The following is a 15,000-nucleotide window of genomic DNA, read 5'->3' as shown; positions in this document are numbered from 1 at the left end:
CTTTGAGACCCTCTGTCACTTGTACTGCCTTGGAGGAATCTGTTGGCGTGCCTGTTTGGACTGTGAAAAGGATTGATCAATGCTTTGTAAACTTTGTCAGGAAAATAGTTGGTTTTGTTCCCTCTCTGGACATAGTTTTCATCATTTTCTAAAAGACGTCTCCTTGTTTACTGCTCTAACAAGAATACTGTGGTTGGTGAAGGTCTCTCATTAACTGATGAAAAACAATTTCCACTCAAATAGAATAATGGGCCAGTTGTGTTATGAGGAAAGGTGTAATTACACTGTACAATAATTTTGTGCAATGTTCTTGCATACATTTCCACAATGCTATTGCCAGACAAATTGTGCATAGCATTACCTAGTTTAACATACTGTAACTTTCAACAGCCAAATTGTTTCAAGACAAAATACACGAAAATAACTTGGACTTGATTATACATTCTACAATGATTTCTGCAACTTGTTTGACAAAAAGTTCTGTTGATACAAGGTGTGTTAAACAATGAGATTTCTAGCAACTTGTCAGGCTATGGTATATTAAGTCTTTATAAAAACTAGACTCAACAGACATGAGACTTACATGTTAAAACATACATTAATACTACAAATCACGTTGTTGTGTAGATTATGACAATTGCAGCAATGGAACCTATACAATCTGACCCTGGTGAGTAAATTTATACTTTTATGCAAACGTTACATTGCAAGAGAGAAAAAAATAGTTACTTGGTGTATGTCGGTCATGTAGGCACCTTGATGTAAATTTCTCTGTTTAAGCTTAGTCTAAACATTGCTCTGAATTGTTTCACTTGTTAGGAAGCCAAATACCAGATTATAGTCAGATTTACACACTGATAAGTAGGGTGATGCGAGAACAGCCACTACCCAACTTAAGCCCACTAGGTAAGTTTCATCAGAAACTTTAGAACTATTAATCAAAAGTTGAAGCCTTTCTGGGGCCTTCCTTGCAGGAACCATTATTGCCTGGAGATCTTCAGTTTGCAAATAAATGTTTCATGGATACAAGTCAGAGTTTCATTGCAGGATTGTGTAAATATGAAGCTTTAGCAAGTCACTGTGACAGTTTCTGAAAAAATAATAGTTTTTCTTTGATAGGCAATGTTTTTCTCATGGTAAAACCCATGGGCTCTTCAAAGAAGGCCAGTTTGGCATACACTAAAAGGGCCAAACAAAATGTGACCACCTCATGTATGAGATGTGTCTTGTAAAGGAATGGATCCAACTTTAAACCAGCAGAGTGACTCCATCCGTAATAAACTCTTTGACATGTATCATGTATCATTTTAACATGAATGAATATTTTATCACTTTTATCCCTTCTGCAATTGATATATTGTTTTATTTACCATTTATACATTTTTCATTGATAATGACAGTGATTTTAGGTCGAAATGTCATTTTTTCAAACATTTTTTGACAATTTCCAAAAAACCCACTCTTGTAAGCAGAAGAAAAAATTGTATGGTCACGGAAAATACAGAAATGTTTAACCCATCAAAAACATGTCTGGTACTCTGCAAAGATGGCTTCTTGCAGTTGTTGTGTTTGGCAAGGTTCTTCACTCATTAACTAAACAACAACATTGTATACTTTTTCCTTGCAGATGCACGTGTTATCCTGGATTTGCTAAATGATCTGGAAAGACGTCTTGCTGGCCTTGATATCAGCAGTCAAATCAACTTTGTGGTCAACAAGTACAGAGAAATTATGACAACAACCTCCAATGAAGACGCAACTTCAGAAGGGAGTCAAGTCCCTCCCAACACAGCTCAAGGTGGTTCTGATGCAAACAGCAGACCCAAAACACAGCTATTTTCTTTAAATCCACTCAATGTTCCTGTGGAATTGCTGAATTTGAAGAAGCAAACTCCAAGAAATCTAAGTTCTCAGCCTCCCTGTCCTGAGAATGCCAAAGACAAGCAAACAGGACCTCCAAGCACTCAGTAGCTTTCATTAACAGGGCAGTAACCGAAAGGGGACCCACATGTTAGCTCATAACAGCAGAATCTGATTGTTATCCTCTTTGTTATGAATATAGACATTATTATTAAAACATGAAGCTTGACACAGGCAATTTAGTTTTTGGGCATCTTAATTGTCCATTTCCTTTCTGGGATCCATACAAAATTGTATCAAGCCAAGGATGGATTGCTTGACCTTTCAGCTTGTTCTAATGCTCTCTGTAGGTTTGTGTCAAAAAGTTCACATCTAAGAAGAGAAAAGTGTACCAATCAGTTCTTTAATGAATCAAACTCTACTTATTTTTTGGAATATAAATGATCATGATAGGAAAGCATGCAAAAGCACTTTTAGGGGAAAATAGACTAATGATTTGGGCCAAAAGTGTATATTAAGTTCAATAACTTTGAAAGAGATTAGTATAATTTGAGAATAAAATTTTTTATCCACCTGATAGGCATGTCCAGTGAGTAAAATGGGTTTTTCAGAGCAAAGTCAGAATACAGCTCGTAGATCTTTTTCAGGAGGTTATCCATGCCAAGTTGCTTTGGATCTGTAAGCACTATGAACTTTAATCCTGGAATTCAATTACCAGAGGTCAGCACTTAAAGGAAAACAAATGATTGGAGTGTATAGAACCTCTGTTTGCAGAGTGCGGCAGTACATACAAGGGTCCTGATACATCACTAACTTACAGCCATTTCAAAGAATGCATAAGTAATCAAAGACAAGTTTTGACAAAACATTTTAAGTGTTCTGTTCCATGATTTCGACAGCCTTGTTCCTTACTAAGTCAAAGTGTGTAGTCTGTGAAATCTAATTTTAAATATATGCAAATTAGTGAATGTAATCACCATTGCAAAAAACCATGCATTTGCAAATTGGAGTTGCTTCTAAAATGAGACTTATGTTAACTGAAGACAGGCACTAACTGGTTGGCTCCAATGAGCATCAGGCTACAGTGAACCAGGTGATCTGGTGACGTAATTTGGACGACTGGGAAGAACAATTTTAATGCCGTATCCCACAACCATGCGCGCCCAAACTCCCTGCAGTATTTCCATCGCCAAAACTCAACAGATCATTCCGTGTCTACCACATTTCCTGTCACTGAATGAACATTCAAGTAGAGCCGATGAGCTCTAACCTCGCCTCTGCCATGTTGAATTCGAAAATAAGACCGCGCGCGGTTGTGGGATTACGGCGTTAAATTGTTTCTCCCAAGTCCTCCGAGTTACATCACCAGATCACCTGGAAGGAATTTGTGGGTTTGAACACAGCCAAACCAACACTATCTCACAATCCTTGTTGATAAACTGTGGGAGCTTAATCCATTTACACACCTCAAATGCCCCAGGATGACCCCCCCCCCTCTGAGTCTCACTCTGAGGGGTCAATGGGCTTAAGAACCTTCTTACTCTTAACAAAGTGTTGGGGTTCCCAATGTTGTGGTGTGTCCTTGTAAAGGTCAGAATTAACTATCATAGTGTAACTTGAAGTGGTATATATTCCCATGTACTTTATCTGAGTGTTAGCCCTAGTAATTGAATGTGCCCACACAGGACTGAAAAAAAAACCCTCACCAAGGGCCTTGTGATGACTTCTTGATTTGATCAACATTCCTCCTCTGACGTTACTTTAAGTTGCACTCTGAGAGGTATTATCCTTTGAAATACAAGTGCTACGTGGCCAATATTTGACAAAACATAGGGATGCCCCGTTCCTTGTAAAGATCACAAATCAATGATTAATGGAGCTAATTGCTGTTGTGTGACCATCATCACCTGGGTGGTAAAACTCAAACTAAACTTGTAGTCTCGGTTGTTCAAAAGGTGGATAACGCTATCCACCGGATAAACCACTATCGAGCAGATAAACACTAGCAAAACCAATTGAGTTATCCAGTGGATAGTGATTCATCCAGGGGATAGCACTATCCACCCTTTGAACAACCGGGGCATAATGGAGTTATTTTGTGAATTTTGTTCACCTGTATGTGTCTGGAAGCAGTGAAGTTTAAAACTGTCAGCTTCCAATACTTCAATTCCTGAAGACCTTTGTTCTGGAGAGAGTTTGGCAGAGATTGCATACAACCTGCAGACCAATCAGAAATTTAAAAATCATAAAATGGCAGGTTTTCATCCATAAAGTAAGTTATCTAGTCTGTGCATTCCATGTACTACCAGCACCATACAAATGACTTTTAGATTAAACCGACAGAACAGTCCAACAAGAGCAACAGTTCTACTGATTGAGATGTATCAACCACAGTCTTCCAAGTCAGCAATATCATGAGTGAACTAGACAGACTAGACATTTGTACTGTTCAGTCAGGTCAAAGAACAGAATACTTGTACTAACACTACACCAATTACTTGATTCTGAGGATGACTTCTGTTCAGGTAGTCAAAACATGAGTCAATGTCACTCTGAGGATTACTCTCACCTGGACGATCTTACTTCATTAAGTTTTCATATGACTCATGGGATCCACCCATGAAAAGTAATCCTTTGGTTTAATGAAGGGAACAATTGACTGCTTAACCCATTTACGACTCAAACAACCTACAACGCCCCTGTTGATGAGTAAAATCATCTGGCATTAGACAGAGTAAAATCTGGCTCACTGCCAGGAGTCAATGGGTTAACTGCTGAATACCCTGCCCTTGTTTGCATAAGAATGACAACTGTTGTATTCTGACTCGTTCTTCAAAGAACATCACCAAGTGCTAGCAAAGGTGACAGGGTATTCACCCCACCCCCTACCTCAGCACTCATGGTGAAACAGCTGCTTGTCGGGACCTTGATAAAGGGTTTCAGAGGGACAAGAGGATATTAATTTTGCATCAAGCTCTACTTACGGATGAAACATGCTCGCCAACATGATACGTTCATTCGTCGTGAGCTTCGGTCGACCAAATTTTAAGTTTAGGGGGTAGTTAGCCTGATCTTTGATAACCTCCATGGCTTCTCTTCCATCGGGCAAACGCTTCCCTACAACTGGCTCACCGTTTATTGACAGCAATGCATGACCAACTGAATGGAGTAAATAAAATATCCAGTGAAACAAAACTTAGGAACAGGATTGGACGCCATAATAAGAAAAAAATACCTTTTATGTTGTCTCTTTCACCAAAGATCACGACCAATTTATCATCCTCCCGAAGTACGATATCTAAAGGGTAACTAAATACTTGTTCAACTTCACTTTTAGGTGAAATATGATCGTAATGGTAGATTAAGCCTCCTGCTCTATTCAAAACATACACACTGAAGATCGCCATGTTGAATACCGCGTTTATCGGAAAAGCCTGGCGAGAGTTTTGCAAGATGGCGTCAGAGACTGCGTCAGACTGTTGCAAGCTCACAAACTTTTGCTCAGTTTTTTCTTCATTTGCTGCAATTTTTTCTCCAGATTAGTTCTTTCACTGTTCAGTAAAACATGTGGCAACGAGGGGATACTCTTTCTAGTAGTGACGAGAGTTTGGAAGAAGAGCGTTCACCCGATATTTCTGGTGGTTTTGAAACTGTCGCCACTTCTTGCAAGCTAAAACCCGTCTTTGATAACATTTTCGCAGATATAAAAGCAAGCATTCCCACTTTTGATTTTGAAGATTCCTCTGAGGTAAGAAAACACTCAAGTAAAGATTTAACTAAGAGACTACGAGGAGCCAACTAAAACAAGGCTCAAGCAAAACTTGTTGCTAAGGCAACGCATGGGCTAATGTGCTAATTGCTCATAAAGCTTAATTAAAAACTTGTTCAATAGACCATTAATACAAAGAGCCTTACAACTCAGAAAGGTCATGTTGTTTTTTCCTTTAAACGTATTAAACAATCAAACTAAATAATAAATTTTTGTTTTTGACAATAAATCTACTGCATTCATGAGAATGTCATACAACCCTTATTCAAAGACATTTCCTTATAAAGCTTTTCAGATTTGGTTGTGCCTGATTTCTTTATTTGAAAATGGTTTGAACTCAAAAGTTACATACCTTGATGGAATTTGACCATCTGGGTGAATGTAGTGAAAGTAGTCCTGTTAAGGACTACTTTCAACCAGACGATCAAATTCCATTGGGGTATGTACATTACTCTTTATTCAGAGGAAGGTTTTAAATCAGAAGGGAATACTGTAATAAACTTGATCTCTGATTTATACAGCCACACTGTGCTCCAACATCAAAATTTCCTTAAAGCCAAACTCCTTAATTAATCTCTATTGTTTCAGGATGGTAGTGATAACGAAGAGCCTTTGGTATTCGCCAGGAAAGTGTGGCCTTTGTCTCCACGCATTTTGTCACAAAGAATTGTATCAGGCATTGAGGTTGTTGGTTCACCAACTTCCAGTGCTTCTGACAGTGGATTCTCATTTGTAAGCCCTGATGGACAGAGTACAACTGGTTCATCACTTCCAGATTCTGAGCAGGTTTGTCAAATCCTAATTTTTTGCTTCTTTTTATGCTCGGGACACAATGGTCTGCTGTGATACTGTTGTGGGATTTGATAACATTTTTTCTGTATAAAATGATATTGTTGGTAAGGACATAAGTTTAGTCCATACATAATGCATGTGCATGACTGGTAAAAATGTCAAGTTATGTTGATTTTTTTATAGTCGATGAAAACATGTAATTTGATGATTGAGCCAAAACCATAAAAATGTCATAATCTCCAGTATGCATTGTATTCAGTGGCTAGCCTGAAAGATGTATGTTGAGGGTCCCCAGTAGTGTTCCTCAATCCCACCACCCTGACTAATTAGCAGTGGAGCAAGGTGACAGGCCTACACGACTCCCTAGCGCATGTTTTAGCCTTTTAGTGTTGTAATTTGGCTCTCATGGGTATATATGTATATTTGATTGACCACCCTCTTTTTGTAATATATGAGGGGCTGTTTTTTAAGATTTCTTTGAGCAATGGTAGTTGCTCTATTACATGCCAGTCTTTCATGAAGATTTGTTTCAAGTTCATCACTGCTGGGTGGTATTGGGCAATGAAAGGCAAGATTTGTTTGCTCTCCTGTGGTTTTTGAAGGAGTGCCACTTTCCAGTTTTTAAATTGCGCCCCTGAGAGGGTCCTTTGAACAAGATTCTTGGGATAACCTCTTTCATGTAGGTGTGATTTAAAATTTTGGATGAGCTCTTCAAATATTTTTTCAGAAGAGTTTGTTCTGAGGAGTCCCAGAGCTTCGCCTTTCACAAAGCCTTTTTTGACTCCTGGTGGGTGGCACAAGAAGAAGTACCTGTGTTGAAATGTTTCAGTAGGTTTGAAGCGCATGTGCGCATCAAGAACAGTGTTCCGAAACATGGTTTGTAGCCACTGTTACCAGTGATACTCCAGTGAAAACGGTTCTTATTTTCCAAGATTGACGTTGTAAAGATTTCAATTTTTTTCTAGGGAAGTATTGACCTTCATTCTGGTTCATCTCCATTATCATCCTTTACTCTACAACCTGAGTCAGTGACATCAAGCTTTGGTAAAACACTTACCATTGGTGCTAACCTTCCCACTTCTCTCACTACAACACCAAATGGAAGTACATGTAAAGCATCTACCGACAGTGTGGATGCCAAGGAGACAGTTAAGCTTAATTTAGATCTCATAGAACATCTAGATCTTAGCAATCTCCTTGAACGTACCAATGAAGTTACTGTTCCTCCAGTGTTTCCACCAACACTCAGTGATGCAGAAAGCAGTGAGGCAGAAGATGACAGCAACAGCCTTATGGAGGAGCTTGTAAGGCTGAGTAGAAAGCAACAGAATGCTGCTGCCCCTGGGCCTGGTAGTCTTATTTCACACCATTTGCCTGACATGTCAAGGAGTATAAGGAACAAAGCACATGATGTTGGGGTTACATGCGGTCAATCGGTGGCCACCACAGACGTCAAGGATTGTCTGAGCCCTCTCAGTGCAAGCAAATCTGCAGATACTGTGTTCCTGGATTTGAGAGAATTGCATAGAAGAACTTCTCAGGTGACTTATGGTTGTTTTTATTCAAAGTCATACCTGTACATAAAAATTGTTGCTGTTAAGAGGACTGGACTAGTTTCATGTCAACCCAATTTGTTCCAGTCTTAAAACATACATCGGAGCCAATAATGAAATGCAGAGGACTTAACATTTTGCCCAATGTGTTTTGGAGGCTTTGATATAACTTCTCAAACTCATAACATACTTGTGATGAATGCTTTTATATCGTCATTTCTCTCTTCGTCAGTTACTTTCCCTAGTGTCGACATCAACCATGAGATCAAGTTTTATGAATGTGGTCGATTGAATGCCTTTCAAATAATGTATTTGAAATAATTTTGCCACAGTTTGTTTGCACAGTCTTCTATCTTGAAATAGTATTCTTATTTTCCTGCACTGAAAAGATTACGTCTAGATTTGTTGCACTTATTTAGTTCTTTCCTTTGTTGTGCAGAGTCATCAGGAACTCCCAGAATCAATATGCAGGATACTTGGAATCACTAACAAACTTGAAGAGTAAGCAGTATATCAAAATGGCCTTGAAGTTGAGCACTGCTGTGGAGTTCAATAGGAAAATTAACTTCTCCAAACGAAATTCTTGAAATTATTTGCATTTTGATAATACACTTCTTCTTCTTTTCAAGCAATCAGCATGACCCAGTGATTAGGGTACTGAAATTGCATGCAGATGCTTTGATGCTCTGACAACTAGCTGGATTTTTCTTTAGAATGTGATTCCGGCATGCTATGTTATGTCACAAGTCCTCTAATTTGCATAAATCAAAATTTTGAATAATTCGGCAACCAAGAGTGCTACCACAATAACATAAACGCCATTCTTCATCATTTTAAAAGCCCTTTTGAAGAAACTGATAAAACGTTTTGTTTCATATGCACTTTAAGTGTGAGTGTGAGGGAGATGGCCTCTTGCGGTGACAATTTTTTCTTGTTTCAGCTCATCCAGTAGTTCAGATGAAGAAGATGATATTCAGCAATGGCAGATTCAAAGACAAAAAGCAAAACAGGCATCCTTGTTCTCTGCAAGGCAGAAAGTAACTATTGATCACCATCACCCCAGGAAAGCTACAGCAAAACACACAAATTCTGTTGATAAAATGAAATCTGTTCCCAAAGAGGCTGTTGGAAAATCAAATGATGGAGAGGTGCTGCCTGGTTTTAGGACAGAGAAAGTTCAACGGGCCTGGGACACAGACATGGCCACCAGTGACTCAACCAAGAAAAATGTGGGAATCCAAAATTTAAAGAAAAATCATGAAATATATGAAGCAGAAGGAATAGATGAGACAAAGAAGGCTTGGGCAGGTGAAACACTTACTAGAAAAAAGGAGAGCATTGTCCAAAATGACTCCGTTGTCATAAACAAAGAGGCCGCCAAAGACGTTTTGTCAACACAAGAAAGGTCTTTACCCTCACATAGTTCACCAGCGATGAGTGAAATGAAAACAATCAGCAATGAGATATCTCCGAGTAAGAGAGAGGATTTGAAAAGTGCTGATTATGATGACAGGAACGGCTTGATTTCTCCAAAGAATGATAAAATAAAGAGGTCAACTGCAAAACTCAAACAAGCTTTGAGTGAAGGAGAGAAGGCAAAAAGGCAGAGACTTCAAAGGATTTTACAGAACTTGAAGCCACAGTTTTCATCCCATGGGCGCCACCCAGTGGCTCGTGTGACACCAATTATCTTTCATGAGGTAAATACTAAATACACACTCACACGTGATTGAACAAGACTGTGCGTGAAGCTATTTTCTGAAGCTATGAAAGATACAATGCAGTTCAATGCAATACAATAAATATTTATTTATTTAGAGGGGGTAATGTATTAAACCGAAGAGTTATCTAACTTACTGTCCTCACTACAACAAAGTTACAAGTAAAACTAAATCGATTAAAATAAAGCGTAAAATTAAGGTATCACAGCACAATACAAGATAATAAATGGAACTAAACAACATCGTCGCTCTTTGGAGGTTGGGTGCCCGAAACATCCTGGAGCTTCCACTATTGGCAGCCAGCTCCAAGATGGAGACTGCACCGATGGCTGGCAAACCTGACAACCCAGCCATGAGCCCCCACGCCCCCGAAAAGAACAGGCACCCGTCACACTGATACACAGTGGAAAGCAGAGGGTGGGGAGGGAGGGAACAAAAACCGCTAAACGCTCCACACGCAATGCTCCTGCTTCCCGCCACACTGATAAATAAGCGAAACAGCCCAAAGCACGAGATAGTCCACGCATGCGCAAGTATAGTAAAACCACTGACCAATAGGCTGCAGTCGCTCCTAGTTGTTTACTTGGTTAAACTTCGTTTAACCTCATTTAACAATTACAAAAAGAAATTTAACAAACATGCAAAAAAGTGAACATAAGAAGAAATACCAAGGAAACGACAGTCATAGCACATTAATTCCTCAGGGTGATTAACATTGGTGAAAAACTGAAGAAAGAGGTTACGAAGTTTATGCTGAAAGTTAGTTAGCCATGATAAAAAAGAAGTAGTAGGAGGTGATTGTGAAGCCAGCTGCTTAAGATTTGAGTCGAGGAAATGAAAGAGAGATCCACTGGAAAGTATTACTTGATGTCGTTTATTGGTTAATCCTGAGGCCGTGTTAATCCACAGTCCGGTATGTGCTGCCTAATTCTCAGTATTAAAGAGACTAAGTACACTGTTTCTGTCTTTTTCTCGGCCAGGAAGCGTCTTATGAGAGTGATATCATCAGTCTACCAGACCTTGACACAACAGTCCCCCATCTGCTAATGAGCGCCAAACTGTCCAGGTGTGGAGAGCTCGCAACAATCCGTCAAGGGCCCCGAGGGGAGCCTACGCCAGAGACACACTGTTTCTCACATCTGATAGCGTGGCTATGCTGTTTAAGCCATCCAAGCGTGAATGCCCCAACAGACTTCTCTGAGATTTGTAGAACACCGTTCTATGTAGTAGGGTTGCAACAGACCTGGCATGAAGGACAACTCCAGTTGGACATCGGAATTTGTAGTCGCACAGGACAAGGCGAACACCAGAAGAAAACCAAAGCACATGCGTTCCGACAAGCGGTAAATAAGTTTCTATCCACGAACTCGTTGCATAGTGTGTACCTTCGCCTATTAGAATTTGAAGCCTTTCCGCTGAATTCTCTCTCAGACAAGCTCATAAACAAGAAGTCTTTATCAAGTCTCCTGACTCTCAGTCCAGATTCTGAAACCATGCACCGGGTGTTCAGCGCTACACCTGGTTTCTTTTGGCAGACTATGGAGCTTGAACATAGTCCTTCAGAAGAAAAACACGGTGTTCGATTCTCTCAGGAGCCTGAAATTCAAAATACTCTAACGATGTTGCAGTGTCCTGCTTTTCACGATCCCAGTTGTTTTCTTGATGTGTTGGCTCGTGCACGAAGCAAGGCTTTGGACGTTGCGGGCATTAGGATGGTCTATCAACAAAGAGACACAATGTTACAAGAAAAACCAGGTTTGTCACTAGCGATTCTTCTTCACGGTGCTTTCCCCGAAGAGAGCATTAAACCAGTTTAAATTAAGGTTTTGTTATTTTTGCCGATCACGGCGGACTCCGATAGAGCGGTTTTCAAATGAGTGTCGTAAAATCAAAACCAAAGTAATTACTTTGGCCAATTAAAAAGGACGGAGACAATTCGGTTAACCAATCAGAACTCGAGGTAATTACGCGTAGCCGACACAAAGCGCGGGAAAATGCGTACGCGCGAGCCACAATTGGTTTTGGTTTCACTTCTGATTGGTTGAAAAAGTGGCGCGAAAACTTTGAACCAATCACTGAGTGAAGTAAATGCAAAACCAAAGTAATTAGCTAATTGCTTTCGACACTCAATTGAAAACCGCTCTAATCGACAGTACCAATAAGGAAGTCAGACACAGTTGAAGAAATTTAAGGGGGCTATGACACACGAAATGATGTGATTTCATGATACACAAACTGATTGCCCAAAAAGTAAAATGATTGCAATAACCACGTAAAACCGTTGAACAACATAAAAGAAGTACAACAAAAGGCAAGAGAATCATGGATAGACACAAATGGACAAGATTGAAACAGATTGCATTTGGGTAATCTTGAAAAACGTCAACCCGACGTTTTTCAAGTTTGTCGCAAATCGCTTGGATAAAGGCTGTTTTTGCTCAGAATTACCTGATTGGAACGTAACTATAATTTCATCAGTAAAGGAATTCCAAATTACCGTTTTCGAGTTTTAAACTCGTGATAAACTAAAGATTACCCCTAAACAGCACCCTCAAATAATGTGACATAGCCCCTTTCATAATTCTCCTCCCTTTCCAACAAACGTGCGTATGTGTTGTCTGTTCGTTATATTCATCGTAGTCTTCCCGTAATAATAGGACACTGAAGCCCGCTTCACGCTAGCACGGCATTCCGGAATCTCGGTACCGTACCTATGTTTTTCGTACGGCACAGTAAATTTTTCGTGTGTAAACAAAACAAACAGAAGGAATATTAGGCACCTGTGCCAGAAATTATTCTCGGTTTTCACATGACGTCACGGCCGCCATGTTTGTGCCCCTAAACAAAGAAAAGGCGGCCATGTTTGTGTCCCGATCCAATCTTCCGGGAATTGAACTGTACTATTGTGCAAATGCTTTCTGTTGTTTTCGTTAGAAAAAAAAACATGGTTGTTGATCACGTGAGTGAAAATTAACAATAGGAGTGCCGAGAACATATCCGGAGGTGTGCTCGGCACTCCAAATGTTGGTACTGTGCCACTATTTTAGAGTGCCGTGCCAATGTTGTGCTTGTATAAAAGGGGTTTGAGTGTGTGTTGGAGCTTGTCGTTGTGAGAACACGTATGAGGTTTAAAGGTCAACAGCTTGCCGCAAACTCATACTTCAATCTTTAGGTCTATATCGCATGATGGATTCAAGGCAGTTGCCGACTTTCCTCTCGAACTGAAGAATTCGGAGGAAAGTGTGATGTTACCCTCACACGTGTTCGAAAAATACGCCTTTTTGGCAATCCAAATACCTATTCATCACGAAAATTATTTCTCTTTGTGCAGCGTACGGATTTCAGCTTCCCAACATGTTTGTCCATGAGGGAATGGCAACTGACCTGCAAATCCCTACCCTTGTGCTCGCCTTGCGTGGACCTCGAGCCGTCTCAGGCTGGCAGGACGAAGTAGGGCCTTTGGATACTCAACTCGCAAGACGGACAGACCCCAAATCATTACGAGCCTTGTACAGTGGTGGAGCCAAGGAAGATCATTTGTTTTGGTGCCCAAGGAACGCGCAGAGCGCAGCAACTGAACTTGCAAGGTGGTTTGGTGGACGGGTCCCAGAAAGTGGGATCGTTAACGTTGGCTCTAATGCGGGGCCTGTTTCCATCATTCATGAGGAATCCACAGGTTCATCCAGTAACAAAGAGAGTGCTGGGAGCCAACTTTTAACGACGTCACTTCATACCACCAGTCGACCCCCTCCGCACTTTTTGACTGCCACTACTGACACCGACGTTTTCTTCATCGTTTCACCTTCTTTCCCCGTACAGTATCTTGGACTTATTTTTTGCTTTTGCTTTGAGAAAGGCTTTAGCGTTCAAGGCATTAAACGGCTTAGGTTGAGTCCTAATCATTTGAGAGGACTAGGACTTCCACCGGAAGTACTCTCCAGGTTCGGTCCCGGACGTGTCAACCAATCAAAAAGTTTCTCGAAAACCACGTCTCCTGTTCCTTCCACAGTTTTGTTTCTAAGACGGGAAAACGCCATTCATCACATGCTCTCAGTTGTGAAATCTCTCACGAACTTCACCGGCGTATCTCAATCGCATTTTCTCTCTGTTTCCTACAGTGACTCCCTGTTTAAACAGTTTGGGGGCAATTTTGCACAAACTCCAGACCCAGCTGCTTATCCAGTTGATCTACTGAGGCATGCTTTCCATTCTAATCCTGAACTAGAACAAGTTTGCGTTCTCATGTTGCTAAAAGACAAAGCTACCATTTTTGGTGGTGCAATTCTTAAGGAATTACTTCAAGGAAACGAAAAGCCGGATTTGACAGTCGACGGATCTTTCGCACCATACTGCTGCTTTGAGCTCCTGGGTCTTAAGCTTCTTCCTTCGCTATCGTTACACCAAGCGAAGGAGTTTACGCCTTGTAAGATTGGAGATGTTTCTTGGAAAAGAAGCCTGCAGACCTTAACCGCTGGTCCAGCGTTAGTGTTAGCTCTCAGGGGAGTGGGTGCATTCGCGCAATTGCGGCGTTTCGTAGAATCTCATTCGGACTCCTCAAAGTCGAAATTCCCCAAAGATAGCATTTTATCGGACATGGTCCTGTCTTGTACACCAGAATTGGCGTGCAGACAACTGTCAGTCATTTTCTTCGACAGGGAGCTATTTTCTGACCAATCAGCGCGTCGTGTCCTTCATCTCCTTCCGCCTCCGCGGAGAGTCGTCAATTGCGGTAGCTGTAGTGGAAGCAGTGAATCTTTAAAGGAAGCCGAGCCATCTGGAAAACAAAGAAATCGAAGAGATGGCTTGGGCAAGCCACCTACGAAGGCTTCCCTGGGAAGTGTTGAGACCCTAAAACATGGAGAAATGTCTGTTCTACAAAGTTTATTGGAGAAACCTCGTGTTATACCAACTGTGTGTGTACTAAAGCCGAGTATCACGACCAAGCATCTTGGCAAAGTGCTCAAGCGACTTGGCCAGGAAGGGTTCTCCGTAATTGGCTTAAAAGTGGTGTCACTATCTTATGATGACGTCAAAATATTGATGGCTAATAAGGTGAGTACTTGCATGGAATGTTCGGGTGAAGTGGTTTTCTCTGCACAAGCATGATCTTCGCGGAAGCTTCGAACGTTTTCGGGCTCTTGTCGAGGCCAGACCCTACAGATGCAGACAGATTTCCATCTGTCGTTTCTATTTACCGAAAACTCGCGCAGAGAAAAAACAGCCACAAAGGTTATGAACACTGTGTCCCAAAGTATAGCTGCTTGCGACCACTTTTACAGTGGTAATGTGTCAGTATGCGAGTTTG

The 15,000-nt window shown here is 40.8% G+C and overlaps 3 protein-coding genes across 3 annotated transcripts in view; 2 read left to right on the top strand and 1 right to left on the bottom strand.

Annotated features, from left to right (window-relative positions):
• Positions 1–240: 240 nt before the first annotated feature.
• Positions 241–5,294, bottom strand: LOC137983534 (trafficking protein particle complex subunit 4-like). Its single transcript, XM_068830690.1, has 5 exons — positions 5,096–5,294; positions 4,845–5,019; positions 3,974–4,077; positions 2,434–2,560; positions 241–2,232 (listed from the first exon to the last, which is right to left on the bottom strand). Exons 1-5 carry the CDS (start codon positions 5,265–5,267, stop codon positions 2,157–2,159), a joined length of 654 nt encoding a protein of 217 aa, XP_068686791.1. The 5' UTR covers positions 5,268–5,294; the 3' UTR covers positions 241–2,156.
• On the top strand, positions 541–2,437 carry LOC137983536 (uncharacterized). The gene is made up of 3 exons (XM_068830691.1): positions 541–670; positions 820–906; positions 1,628–2,437. The coding sequence occupies exons 1-3, from the start codon at positions 631–633 to the stop codon at positions 1,969–1,971; spliced, it is 471 nt and encodes a 156-aa protein (XP_068686792.1). The 5' UTR covers positions 541–630; the 3' UTR covers positions 1,972–2,437.
• Positions 5,276–15,000, top strand: part of LOC137983532 (dynein axonemal assembly factor 8-like) — a 20,341-nt gene continuing 10,616 nt past the window's right edge. Inside the window, exons 1-7 of the mRNA XM_068830686.1 lie at positions 5,276–5,608; positions 6,218–6,415; positions 7,387–7,962; positions 8,414–8,475; positions 8,915–9,674; positions 10,676–11,450; positions 13,027–14,747. Coding sequence (XP_068686787.1) covers positions 5,426–5,608; positions 6,218–6,415; positions 7,387–7,962; positions 8,414–8,475; positions 8,915–9,674; positions 10,676–11,450; positions 13,027–14,747 — 4,275 coding nt within the window. The 5' untranslated portion in view covers positions 5,276–5,425. The remainder of the gene's footprint in view (positions 5,609–6,217; positions 6,416–7,386; positions 7,963–8,413; positions 8,476–8,914; positions 9,675–10,675; positions 11,451–13,026; positions 14,748–15,000) is intronic.

The sequence above is a fragment of the Montipora foliosa genome, chromosome 13 (assembly GCF_036669935.1).
Source record: "Montipora foliosa isolate CH-2021 chromosome 13, ASM3666993v2, whole genome shotgun sequence".
Classification (NCBI taxonomy): Eukaryota; Metazoa; Cnidaria; class Anthozoa; order Scleractinia; family Acroporidae; genus Montipora; species Montipora foliosa.
Note: the sequence above shows the minus strand (reverse complement) of the source record. Positions and strands in the feature narration are given on the sequence as shown.